At 44.5% G+C, this 13,436-nt stretch overlaps 1 protein-coding gene across 1 annotated transcript in view; it reads right to left on the reverse strand.

Moving 5' to 3' along the window:
* The window catches only part of ANKFN1 (ankyrin repeat and fibronectin type III domain containing 1), a 221,764-nt gene that overhangs the window by 95,376 nt on the left and 112,952 nt on the right, over window positions 1-13,436 (reverse strand). The window contains exons 8-9 of the mRNA XM_054978644.1: window positions 5,537-5,636; window positions 67-199 (exon numbers count right to left, since the gene is read on the reverse strand). Coding sequence (XP_054834619.1) covers window positions 67-199; window positions 5,537-5,636 — 233 coding nt within the window. The remainder of the gene's footprint in view (window positions 1-66; window positions 200-5,536; window positions 5,637-13,436) is intronic.

A 13,436-nucleotide genomic window follows, 5' to 3' on the forward strand; every position in this document is an offset into this window, starting at 1 on the left:
AAGCCACCACGCTGACTCAGGCAAGGAATTCAGTCACATGGGGGAAATGACAGGTTGCTACTGTACCTTTGTGAACCACAGAAAATCTTGCATAATGGAGCTGGTGTGAGAGTCGTCAATTTCCACAATGGGGATCTGATCTTCATTGGTTACTAACATGTTGTCTTTATAATAAAATATCACAGCTAAGTAGAGCCCTCTGGAACCAAAAATAAGACAGGGAAAGATTAGTTGCAGGGGTGTTCTGGGAAGGCCAGAGGTTCATTTACAGCCAAGCCAGAAGGGGTCGTTACTTTAGTCTAATCTGACTTTGTAAATGACTGAAAAAGCAGAATTTACTTTCTTGTACCAGAGAAGGAGAATCTCCCAGAAACTTCATTATTATTGGATGTTTTGTAATCTACTGTAAGATTGCTTTATAAAAGTAGGTACTTGATACTGCTTTGTCTGTTTGAAAAAAACAACCTTAAGATCCCCCCCACACACTTTTTGGGGGGAATACTGTTGGATGAGTAGCAACATGCAATTCAGATCTTCCTGCCATTAGAAATAAAAATGACTATGAATATAATATATCAGTATGTGACCGCGACCACCGTGTCCCCAGCTTTCTACCTTCAGGAAACCCTTTCCTCGCAGGCTTGTTGTTAAGGGGGCATCCTCTGGCTGGCTGTCATGGAACCTTGGTGCATTGCAGAGGATTCTAAGTGTATTTGTGGGAATACAACGTTGGTAGGGAATCACCAGGTGTGCTGGGCCTCAGAGCTCAGATGGTTTTGCTCACGAAGAAGCCCCAGCTTTTCACTTCTTGTTCTCCTCGCAAGACTATTTTTTTTACCCAGTAACAATGTTCTCGCAGCCACAATGAGAGGAAAAACCTTCTGTGGTGAATCTAATTATGTCAACTTCCATCCAGTCTAACATTAACTGTACAGGATATAAAAATCTTAAGGCATAAATAAAATGGTCTAAATGACACTGAATATTCCTCTGTAGCTACTTGTTGTAGGAGGAAAAAGCAGGAGTGGACAAACCAGTTATTTTTGTGTGTGGAAAAGCTTATCTGCTATTATTGATCTGTTCATTGAAGAACCCAGCCCTCTGCATTATGGGAATAATAATAATACTGGCCTACCTTATAGGGCTGTCACAAGGATTACTGCAATTACGTATCTGAAGTGGTTTAAACTCTGAAAGCACTAGAACACTGATAAAACTGGCTGAAGAGGTCCCCAGAACACAGTTTGGAAACCACAGAGACAATCCCTGGGAGCCTTTGATTAAAAGCCATGTGGTTCAACATGAAGACCACCTGAATCAATGGGTTACTTTGGATTTGCATCAGAGCATCATTTTGTCCAACATATCTGCGAAAACTGTTTACATAAAATTCATTCCTTTTAAATATTTACACTTGCAATTAGTTACATACATTAATCAGTGGATTTAGTGAACCGAAGAACCCTCAGGGAGCTCTTTGGAAAGAACCAAGCTCTTATGAAAATACAAAGAAGAAGAAAACAAACTGAACACTCTTGGTGATGAAAGAAGACATAATCCGGCATGTATAACTTCCATTCACAGGGACCAAAGCATCACGATGCAGAGGGAGGGAGGTTAAATGGGGTTAGAGAGGACAGCCAAAAATATTAAGGGATCTCAAACCTGGGTATGCTGGTAAACAAGCATTAGAATGGTTTTATACTGATTTTTAAATCTTACTGATCCTTAACCATGAATAGTTGTCATTGTAAAGCAATAGAAGAACCAACTCTGGGAAAGCATTCATCGCCAACTATTCTGTTTTCCAGATTTTATTACAATTCAGGTCTTCTCTGGAAGAAATGGGAAGGGGGAGTTTTCTAAGGGACACTGGCCACCTGGCTGTCTGCCTATGAGCAATTCCATGAAATGCATGTTTTGAAACTTTTAATTTACTAAAGAATTTGGGTGTTTCAAACCGTGTATCAGTTCCCCCGAGAGTCTCCCTGTCCTTAGAGTTAATGAGGAAAAGCCGTTGCCATGAGTTTAGAACTTCAGTGGTTAGGCTGATGGCTACGTAGAGCACGATATTTTCTGTGGTGGCACCTGGGAGACCTGGCCTCTCGCTTTGACGAGAGACCTCCCACCCTCTGCTGGAGTTGCTTGCTGTAGCTCTGCTGGGCTATGGGAGGAAATAGCTCCAGAAATGGGGGAAGGAAATTGGAATTCCCAGACTCCACGACATCATTTCTGGCATGACTGAGAAGTGACATTGTTGTGTCAGGTGACACTCTAGCATTCACCCCAAACTCTATGGTTAAATTGAATGAGTTTTGGCTGAATGCACGGTGATGTCATTTCTGGGTCATGCTAGAAGTGACGTCACTATGTCACCAGCAACATTGCTGCAAAAGTCCACTTGTGCTAGGTAAGTCTCGTTCCAGTTGCCATATGAGGTATCATACTTGTAGAATCCGCCCCCCCCCCACTCTCCACCCAGATAAGGCCAGACAAACATAGTCTTTGGGGTTTTTTCGGAGGCTAACTAAGGCAATTCTGTTTTGCTGTGGGTTTGGGCTGAGCTGACAGTGATAATTATGGTATAATTGGATTATTGGCTTGGATCTTAAGTTGCTGTTCTGTTGGCACAATAGTTCTTCCACTGACGGAACAGCATTTTTGTGGGGGGAAGAGGGGAGGGTGATTTCCGCCAGTCCCCCCTCCCACTACTGACTCCCACTTGCTCCTCCAGCAGTGTCCATGACGGATCATTCACCCCCAGGACCTCCGTTGGGGGCTATAATTTTGATGTGGGATGGGGGCGGTGGAGAAGTTTTGCTTCCTCTATCGAATCTTAATTGGTATTGTTATTTCATTTTGACTAATTGTAAACTTATCATGGGACGCTTTCTTTTAACACTTGACGTATCTGTTCATTTGTAAAAGTTACTACGTGCCATTGATGTGCTGAGTTGCTACCATGCCACCTCACAAACCCACCACCAGAATTCTGTGATGATTTGATAAGATCGCTTTGTCCCATAGCATTTTGAACATTCACATTATATTCATGAGGGGCAAGGCTTTATATTTCTGCCAGGTTATGATGCCAAACCATCTGAAACAATGGAGACAGTCTAGCTGTCTGTGTGTCTATGGTTGTCCTTCTAATTACTGGACTTGGATATGGTTTCTTGGCTTCTCTTAGAAAGTCAGCAAGGATTCCTGGGATGTGGAACCTTCTGGACTCTGAGGGGTGGGAAGAACACGTTGCTTAGGATTTTTTTTTAAATCTTTTACATCATTTTACTCATGCTAGTCATCATGTTACCAAGCAGAAACCTGGAAACTGGGCCTAATTTATTGTTCTGACCTGGTTGTTTTATAAACTGGATATCTTTTATGTGTTTATTTATTTATACACTACCTTTCTCCCCTTTCTCCCCAATGGGGACTCAAGTGGCTTACATAATTCTCCTCTCCTCCATTTTATTCACGTAAGTTGCTTTATATTTCTTTTTAAGTAATGAGATAGGTTTGAACTAAACTACAACATGTAGCAACAGCAACAATAACAATAAAGGCCTAGGTAGTATTTCCAACTGCAGGTTGGGAAATTGCGGGAGATTTGGGGGTGGATCCTGGGGAGGGCAATGTTTGAGGAGGGGTGGGGCCTCAGCAGGTTATAATACTGTAGAGTCAGGGGCAAATACTTCCCGTGAAATTTCCTGGTGGGCCACTGCACTGCCCTAGGACACCACTGGCGACTGGGAGCAGCAGAGCCAAGCCCCGCAACTCTGCCCGAGCTTCACGAGCCCTCGGCCCAGACCCCTCATCACCCACCACACTTGGTGTCATCTCGCTCACTGGTTCCTCCTGCTCTGCTTCCAGTTTGGGGAATGTAGCAGTGGGTGAGCTCATGCCCCACCCCCCGCCATCAGCCCTACTAAGCTGAGTGCCCTTCGGGGCTGGCTTGTAGGGGCCGCCCAGCTTGACTTGTTCCAGGGCTTTCCCCACTTCTCCGTCTACTCCTGCATAGATCTTTATAGTTTGGAGATCAGCTGTAATTCTGGGAAATCTGCAAGCCCCACCTGGATGTGTTGACAACACTCAGCTTAGCTCCATCTAGAACAGCAATCGAATCCCAACAGTAGCCCCTCACCTGGCTCTGGGAGCTTTTTAGTCCATGATGGCCTTCGTCTTCATAGGATCTTGCTACAAGTGTTTGAAAATGTTTCAGTTAAAGGACATGATCCAGCACCTCTCAGTCCCACTTGTCCCTAGTGTCAGACTAGGATCTGGGAGACTGTCATGTATGACAGCATCCACGCCATTGTTGTATTCTGCATTTTATACTGAGAGTGATATAAGCATCCGTGCCATCATCGTGTTGTAAATCTTACACTACATCTTATACTGCTATAATGCCAAAGTTCAATACTGTATCTTATGCATCTTATATAATTCATCTGAAGGTGTCTATCTTGCTAATACTAATTTCCAGTGGAGCCAGTGGCCTCTTTATTATCTCTTAGAAATATGCACTTTCATTTCTGAGTGGCCTTGGGCCGAAGCTGCAGCTGTGTACTGAAATGTCTCTTTTCACAGGAGGGAATGATTCCACTCTGTACTTTGTCTAGACTAAACTGCTTTGTTCCCGTGTAACTCTTTCGGTTTTGTACCTGAATGCAAAGGGGCAGGACAACGTTCCCCTATTTCCTTAGTCTTATTGTTTGACTAACTACTTCTGCCAACTTCTACCTATGAGAGCATACCTGAACTGAATAAATCTCCAAATAAAGTTTCTTCAACCAATGCACCTGCCTGCTTGCTGTGAGGGACTTGGGGATCTTACTGCCAGGGACTGCCACCCTAGGACTGGCAGAGACCCAGATTCAGATCCCCCCCTCTGCCATGGAAGCTCACTGGGTGACCTTGGCCGGTCATGTTCTCTTAGCCTGGCCGACCTCACAGACTTGTTGTGAGGATCAAATGGAGGAGAGGAGAATGAGGTAAGCTGCTTTGGGTCCCCACTGGGGACAAAGGCAGGGTATAGGTGACAGGTTTTTTAAAATTTCGATTGAAGAATAAAGCATGTGCCTATCTCTTCCTTTGAGGTCAATGGGACTTCAAAGTTTTAAAGTTATATGAAACCCCCAACAACCATTATATGAAATCATCCTGATGCCATTAAATTAATTAATTTTAATAAAACCATAAATGATTTTTAAAATATAGTTGTCTATAATGTTTATGCCATTAAACTTTTTGAGCAGAATGTTGGGAACTTGCAGGGGGGGGCAGTCAGTTAATTGGAAGTTTTCTACTGAACAGATTCTTATTTTAAGAGGAAGAACTAGAAATTATTAAAAAGACAGTTGAAAAGGACCTCAAATATCCTGAATGGCGACCCCTCCAACTACCACTCTCACACAAAAAGATGTGTGTTTTTCTTAGTGCTAAGCAATTTCTGAGTTCAGACCCAGGGCTTTGTAATGGAGAAACTTTGGGGAGTTTCAGTGGGATAATTGGTGGTCTGGTGTATCAGACATACCGTTTCAAAGTCTTCACAAACTTGTTTGAAGAATGAAAGAGATGCTTCAGGCTTCTTGAGACGGATTGTTTACGACCCGCGTTTTGCAGTTTAGAACTCTCTGAAGTAAGAAAAAAGAAATAAGAGAGAGGGTGAGTGGGAGGGAGGGAGAAGGAACAGAGAGGGGCAAACAGGTGAAATCTGATTTCATAGAAACATGCAATGCATCTTTGCTGAGGCCATCATGGCAACAACCTATGGAAAGATTATGCATAGTCAGACGTTCTGGCAGTGCTGCCTCTGTGTTCTGGACTTCACACGGATGAGAAAGAAGTGGAGAGCAAGGCGAGCAGGTAGGGTTGCCAGTCCCCAGGTGGGGCCTGGAGATCTCCTGGAATTCCAGCTGGTCTCCAGGCTACAGAGATCAGACCTTGGTAGGGTGGACTGTATGGCATTCAACCCTGTTGAGATCCCAGAGCTGCCGACCCTCCATGCAGGTGATTTTGAGTGGGTGCCACTTTCTCCTTGTAGGACTAATAACAGATTCAGAAGGAGGGAAATGGTATAGGGAGAAAGAGGTAAAATCCTGCTACCTTCCTACTGTCATTACTTAAATCAAATTTGTAGACCCTCATTTTGCCCATTTTAACATAAGACCAAATAGTATCAAAAGGCCAGATTTCAGATCTGCGCTGTAACATATGGATCGCTCTTGATCTTTCAGATCCGATACACACACTGTCTCCTCCTTTCTTAAGCTCTTGGGACTGCTTTTTGAACTTGACAGAATTTGCACCATTTAGGGTTGCCAGCTCTGGGTTGGGAACTTCTTGGAGATTTGGGGGGGGGGGGCAGAGCTTGGAAAGGGTGGGGTTTGGGGAGGGAAGGGGCTTCAGGAGGGTAGAATGCCATAGGGTCCACCTTCCAAAGCAGACATCTTCACCAGGGGAACTGATCTCTGTGGCAAGGAGATGAGTTGTAATTCTGGAAGATCTCCAGCCACCACCTAGAGGTTGGCAACCCTAGAAATAATTCCTGATTAACACCTATGTAAAGAACAGCAAGGTGGGTCTTATCTGTCCAGCAGATACCCTGTGGCTGCAGAAGAGCAACGGGGTGAGGGACTTTGTTATCTGCTGCCCCCCCCCTTCTGAAACTGCCTTTTGAGGAGATCTGCAAAGAACCTTTAATCCAGCGAGTGGCTGAGAGTATCGCAACTGCCTTTGTGCCTAGAAATGTGTTACCGGCACCTCATGAACACGAACTGGGTTAAGCTTCAAAGTTTTCACCACTGCCAGAGGCCTCAATGGCAGCAGTGGCAGGAGAGGAGCATGACGAAGGGGCTTCTTTGCCTCCCCCCACTCTTCGAAAGCCAGCAGAAGCAGGGGACCACTGAGATCTGGGGAGAGGCACGTTGCCATCGGTGCCCCTCGTCCTACTCGCTCATTGCAATAGCAAGAGGAGTGACGGAGCAGCCAAGACCCTCGTAGCTTTGACATGGAACAGGAGAGGCAGCTAATTCAACTAGAAGAGCTGGGGGGGGTCCCAAAAGAACACTGCCTCCCCCGCGCCCTTGCTCACGGCTTTAACCACGGGCAGAACCTATTTGGCCCCAGCTAGGAAGGTCCTACCACCCCATCCCCACTCTGTAGGTAGAACATGGATGCTTTCCCCGTACACTGAAGTTCAAGAATGATGGGTTTTCATTTTCTTGCCCCCTGGATAGAGAGAAAAACCGAAAGGAGGCCCACGGGAGAGGGTTGGCTGCAGGCCGCTGAGTGGAGCTGTCCTTCTGGGTCTTCTTATTTTTGCGTATGTGTTGGTTGCAGGAGGATATGTATTGTGGCTTAATGTGATTTATTTTACTGTGCTCTAGAAATTTCTCCCCTCAGAAGCTTATCTGCTCCCTCATAACTTAACATCTTTTCAAGACTGTTTTTATTTCAGGAGGCATTTGACAAGGGTTAAAGTTTTGTTTTAATCTCTGGTGCTGTTGCTTTGGGCTATTTTCTGCAGATAAACTGGTTTTACTATGATGGTTTTATCATCTGACTTTACTGTTATCGGGTTGATTTTATTCTCTGTTAGCTGCCTTGAGTGCCATGTGGCAGAAAGGCAGTACGCAAATACTTCTGGTGCAGAGAGAGAGAGAGAGAGAGAGAGAGAGAGAGAGAGAGAGATCGCTCTGCCTGCCTGCCTGCCTGTTGTGGGAAGAAAGATTAGCTAGACAGGAGCTGCTGAAACCCGCGAGGCGCTGACTGCTCACTTCGGAGCCCCCTTGTTTTGACTGGGGAGACGAGGCTTGCAGGAGGATCCAGATTAAAACTGAGCCTGTTGTCAGGTTCGTCTCTCTGTGCTGGAGGAGGAAAATAAAACCTTTATTTTACTGCCAGTTCTCTGGATATTCCCAGAAGAGGAGATTTCTCCTAAAACTGTCATACTAAAAGGAGGCATTGACCGTCTCCTTAACAAGGTTGGACACATTTGTTCCTGTCAGAAACCATATGTGAGAGAGTTTGGTATTTTTTAAAAAAATGAACAAATTTGCATTTTATTGGGACACGGGAGTGGGAGACACAACTTTAGCATCATTAAATGTCCTACCGAACCGTGAATACAAAGATGAGGCTTTCATTATCTTTTAGAAATGATACACTAGAACTGATATACACTAGAAAACAAAGGAGAGAAGACAGAATTAAGCTATTGGTATCCAAATGTGCTTAAGCTACTTTAGTGCCTTTAAAATAAGTAAAACTTAGCCAGGCCTGACTTGACTGGTTTGGGTTTTCTTGCTCATAGCTTGGCCCCAGGAAGGCTCCGCGCACAGGGGGGGGGGGAGTTGCTGAAGGGGGTCAAGCCAGCCGCACGGCCTTCCAGCTGCGCTTGTCTCTCCCTCCCCATTCCAAAGCTCTAGGGTGGCCAGAAGTATAAGCCCTGGGCTGTGAGCTAAAGGGATCTTGGTCTGTGGCTAACAGCCGGTGCCTGCAGGTGAATCTGCCACAGAAGCCCAGATGACCCCCCACCCACCCACCCCACAAAAATGATGTTTGGGGTTTTTGGGATGCATTAATTATATTGGGCTTTGGGGGGGAGGGGTACTGTTGTTAGCTGCTTTGTGTCTCTCTGGAGAGAAAATCGGTATACAACTCCTTAAATAAACGAATAAATAACCCTAGCAGGTGGAAGTATCCAACTCTCCAAAGCTGAGCTGTGAGATTCAAATAGCTCCCCCCCCCCAGACAACAGTCTGGGGGTGTCAGAAAAATTAATCTAATGGGAGATTTAAAAGCGGTTTATAAAATTATTGCGGAGGGCAATGGCAAACCACCCCATAACAAAAAGTCTGCCCAGAAAATGTCACAATATGATGTCCCCTCCATGGGTCAGTAATGACACAGTGTTTGTACAGGGGACTACCTTTACCTATAAAATTATAGTGAAGATGGAGGAAGCGGATAGAGACAGCTTTTGCACAATTTCTTATAACATTAGAACTCAGGGGCATGCAGTGAAGTTGGTGGGCCATAATTCAGGACAGTCAAAAGGAAACACTTTTTTATTGGCTCACTGCCAGTGGATGTAGGAATGGCCACAAACATAGACAGCTTTAAAAGGGGATTGGACGAACTGAAGGAGGAGAGGCCCATCAATGCCTTCTAGGGAACCTCTGAATACCAGCAGTAGGAGGGAACGTCACGCGGAGGCACCGGCCTCCATGCCTTACTTGTTGGGCCTCTGCTATATGGTTAGAGAATTTTGGGATAGCCCCATTATACAATTCAAACTCATTGATCAGGGCTGCTCAAAGTCTGTGAGAAAATCCTTCTTTGTACCGCATGTTTTATATTTTATGTTCTTGCAGTAATTATCATGTCATTCTACTATGATGGCCATGAAAAGGGCACAGCGAGTTACTTCCACTATATGCTGAAAGTTAAAACTTGTTTCTGTCTAGAGATATTCAGTCCCAGCCTTGAGGATTCTTTCCCAGTTATGTTTTGAAATTAAGGATGCCTGCCAGAAATGTTATTCTTGCTATGTTATTTTAATTGCTGACTATGACCTGTCACTCTCCACTGTCCAGAAGATCATGTACTTTGACTTATTTGTTTACAGGACTATATGAGATCTTATGAAATGTACACAATCTTTTCCGGGATGATTGAAAAGGTATAAAAGGCAGGTGATGTTGTTTCTCTGTATGCAATTAGATACCATTTTTCCCTTGATTCCCTTTTTTCCATGATTCCCAAGTTTATGCCTTGAGTTGTTTTCTCAGAAGTGGGAAAATCTACAATTGCTTAAGAGTGTTTGGTTAAAATTCCCCATCATATATCAAATAGTAAACTGGAGAGCTTTTGTCCATCATGAAAGCAGCAAACACGGGCCACCAGCAGTTCCTCCCTCGGAGGAGGAGGAGGAGGAGGGCAATCTGTTGAACGGAGGTCAGAAGGCATGTTGCATTTTGGCTTCCAACCAGTGAATAGCACCTTCCTTGTCCAGTCCCTGAAGGAGGGTTACCAACACAGGCTACCGGAATTCCTGGAGATATGGGGAAGGCGGAATGTGGGGAGGAAAAGGAGCTCAGCAAGGGTGTAATTCCATAGAGCCCCACCTTGGAAGATGCCATGTCCTCCAGGGGAACTGATCTCTGTAGCATCTCCAGACTTGTAACTCCAGGAGAACTTCAGGCCCTGCATGGAGGATGGCAACCCAACTAGGAAGGGGGCACCAACCTTGACAGGAAATCCATTGGGGAGGATTCCTACACTATTTATATATCTTCCCCTTTTTTAAAATGAGGACTGAGCATAGTTCAAGAGACAGAAAGTTAAGAACAGCTGAGTCGGTGAAAGGAATAGATAAGGAAAGTAGACCAATCAAGCTGCGAAGAGCCTATAGTATGAGGGAGAAATTCCCACATTGTTTTATCAGCCTCCCCTCATGATTCCCTGCAGGCCCTCTGCTTAGGAGCAACAGCAGCAACAACAACAACAACAACAACAACAACAACAAAGTTTTAAAAAGGGGCTGCGAAGGAAACATACAGGCCTTCAGATCTGCCATATGCTTTATGAAGGGAGTTGGTGGGGAATATGTAACAGGTGCCTCAGCAGGTTCCTTCATCCTTATTTGCTGCTTGGCAAAGGACAGAGTTTGAACTATATTAATCCCATCCAAGCAGGAAAAAGGTACTTGCCTGTATACCGAAGACCTAAAAAGAAAACACTGTAATACATCAAGAAACACCAGGCAATTATGCCCGCGAAATAAATAACAGGGCACCTTTAAAGTGGGAAATCGTGTGCTGTCGGGCTAGTCAAATGGTTTGGCGCAACTCCACTAGCACTTCAATGGCCACTGCTAAAGAACTAAAATGCAGGTACTGCCACAACTATGCCCACCCTGTTGACTTCTTTGGTTTTTACAATGAACAGAAAGACTGATTTGGGATTAAAAAATAATTTAGGATCCACAGGAAAAATGAATTTGAATGGCCAGCCATTTAATTAGCTAATAAATAACATGGTGTGGTACTAATTGTACAGGAGCAAAGCAAAGCCCAAAGCGAAGCTGCGTCAATAAATGATAAGGCAAGTCAGCTTTGAGGCCCTGTAATGGAAACCTTCACACAAACACTTAAACGAGCTGCAAAGATTAAGTTTCAGCCATGACACAGATTGTTTTAGCAGAAACACCTAATCTTGTTCTCTGCTAAACAATCAGTAAAGGTGTGGATTTTAAGAGAAAACAATTTTTAAAAACTGAATCCCCATCCAATCCATTATTGCATTTTCCCCCATTTTCCCACTGGTGTCAAGGGAGTACACATTTTAATGAGCATCACATACAGTTAGGGTAAAACTTCTTTGTTTTCCATCTAGCTCAGATGATGTTTTCAGTGACTCTGCCCTTCACCAAAAGGACCATCCCTGACAAATTTCAGCCACATTACAGAAAAGGTACCAGTTTTATAGGCAATTGGAAGTCTCACATGCAGACCAGGGCCGATTCCAGATGACTAACCTTAAGGCGTTTCATGCCGCCCTCTTCCGGATCGCGACGGGGAAAATGCGAAATATCGCGTTTCCTCGCGCGAGTTTTGCACGTCGTCGCGCAAAACTCGCGCGAGGAAACGCGATATTTCGCATTTTCCCCGTCGCGATCCGGAAGAGGGCGGCATGAAACGCCTTAAGGTTAGTCATCTGGAATCGGCCCAGATGGAGGCAGATTTTGGTATACTCAGAAAGCAGGCAGAATTATAGAGCCATCATTTGTCAAGACAAGAAAGACAGGCAAAGTTGCATAGCTGACAGAGGGCCAAAATACACAACATTTATTCGTTTGTTTATATTCCGCTTTTTTCACTGAGACTCAAGGCGGATCACATAGTGTGAGATTAGTACAATCAGTAGCAAGAGCAAGGGTAGGCCTTTCCATACAGTGTCAAGGACATTTCCATAGACAATGTCATGGGGTAAAAGAATATAAGTTTACCAAGATATAGTATTAGCAAGGATCCAGTATGGGGTTGAGGAATTGCTGAAACAGAACGTAATCCATTCTAGGACTTCCATTGAACAACATAAAGCACAGGTAGGATATAGGAGTACATATTTAAAGCAAAAGATAATATGAAAGGCAACATAATGGTAAAATCTAGGGTTCCTAACACATTAGTGAAACATCTGGGACCCCTTTCCTACAATACTGTCCTCTTAGCCGAGAAAAAAGGTGTTTTTGAATAATTCAGTTTTGCATTGTTTGCAGAAAGCCAGGAACGTGGGGGCTCTCCTGACCTCCTCGGGGAGGCCATTCCATAGGGTAGGGGCCACCACAGAGAAAGCCCATGTATGGGCTGCTGTGTGTTGATTTCGCCCATGTACAGGCTGGCACCTGCGAGAGACCCTATTCAGATGAGTGAAGCTGCTGTGGAGGGACATAGGGAGAGAGGCAGTCCCATAGGTATGCTGGACCAAGGCTGTGGTTGTATGTAATAACCATTACGAACTGAGCACAGTAACTGATAGGTAGCCAATGGAGTGACTGTAGGATGGGAGTGATGTTCAAGCTCCTGCTCACTTCTGATAATAGTCAAGCACAGCATTTTGCACCAATTGGTGCCTCTTAGTTAACTTAGATGAAAGACCAATATATAGAGCATTACAATAGTCAAGTTTTGATGTTACCATAGCATGGATCCAGGTGGCCAAGTCAGCCACATCGAGGCAAGAAGCCATTTTCCAGCCTAGAGTGAGATTGTAGAAGGCTTTTTTTGTGGTTGCCTTGTTTTTCTAGTAGTAGAGATGGATCCAGTATAACCCCATGGCTCTTAACTGAGTCTTCAAGGGTCAGACAGACTCCATCCAAAGTGGGGAGTACAATGTCTTTCAAGATCTCTGACTTCCCAACAAGCATCACTTCAGTCTTGCCTGGGTTCAATTTTAATTTGTTATTTTTCAGTCATTTCACTAGAGCTGTGAGGCAGTGATCTAAGATTTCTACTGCATCCTATGGGGACCTGGATAGCGAGATACGACTTGGGTATCATCTGCATATTGATGACATCCAACTCCATAGCTGCAAATGAGTTCTCCTAAAGCTTTTACATAGAGGTTGAATAACATGAGAGAGAAGATTGCGCCCTGTGGAACCCCACAAGATAGTTCCCTTTCTGGAGAAAGCTGATCTCCGATGGCAACCCTTTGAGTCAGTTCCATGAGAAATGATTTAAACCAGTCCAAAGCACATCCTTTGATGCCCACTTCTATTTATAAACGCCTCAACAGGATGGCATGGCCTACCGTGTCAAAGGCTGCAGACAAATCCAGGAGGAGCAATAAGGAGGCATGGCCTTTGTCTATGATCATACGGAGATCATCCACTAACACTACTAGTGTTGTCTCTGTCCCATGCC

This window comes from Eublepharis macularius, chromosome 4, assembly GCF_028583425.1.
Source record: "Eublepharis macularius isolate TG4126 chromosome 4, MPM_Emac_v1.0, whole genome shotgun sequence".
NCBI lineage: Eukaryota > Metazoa > Chordata > Lepidosauria > Squamata > Eublepharidae > Eublepharis > Eublepharis macularius.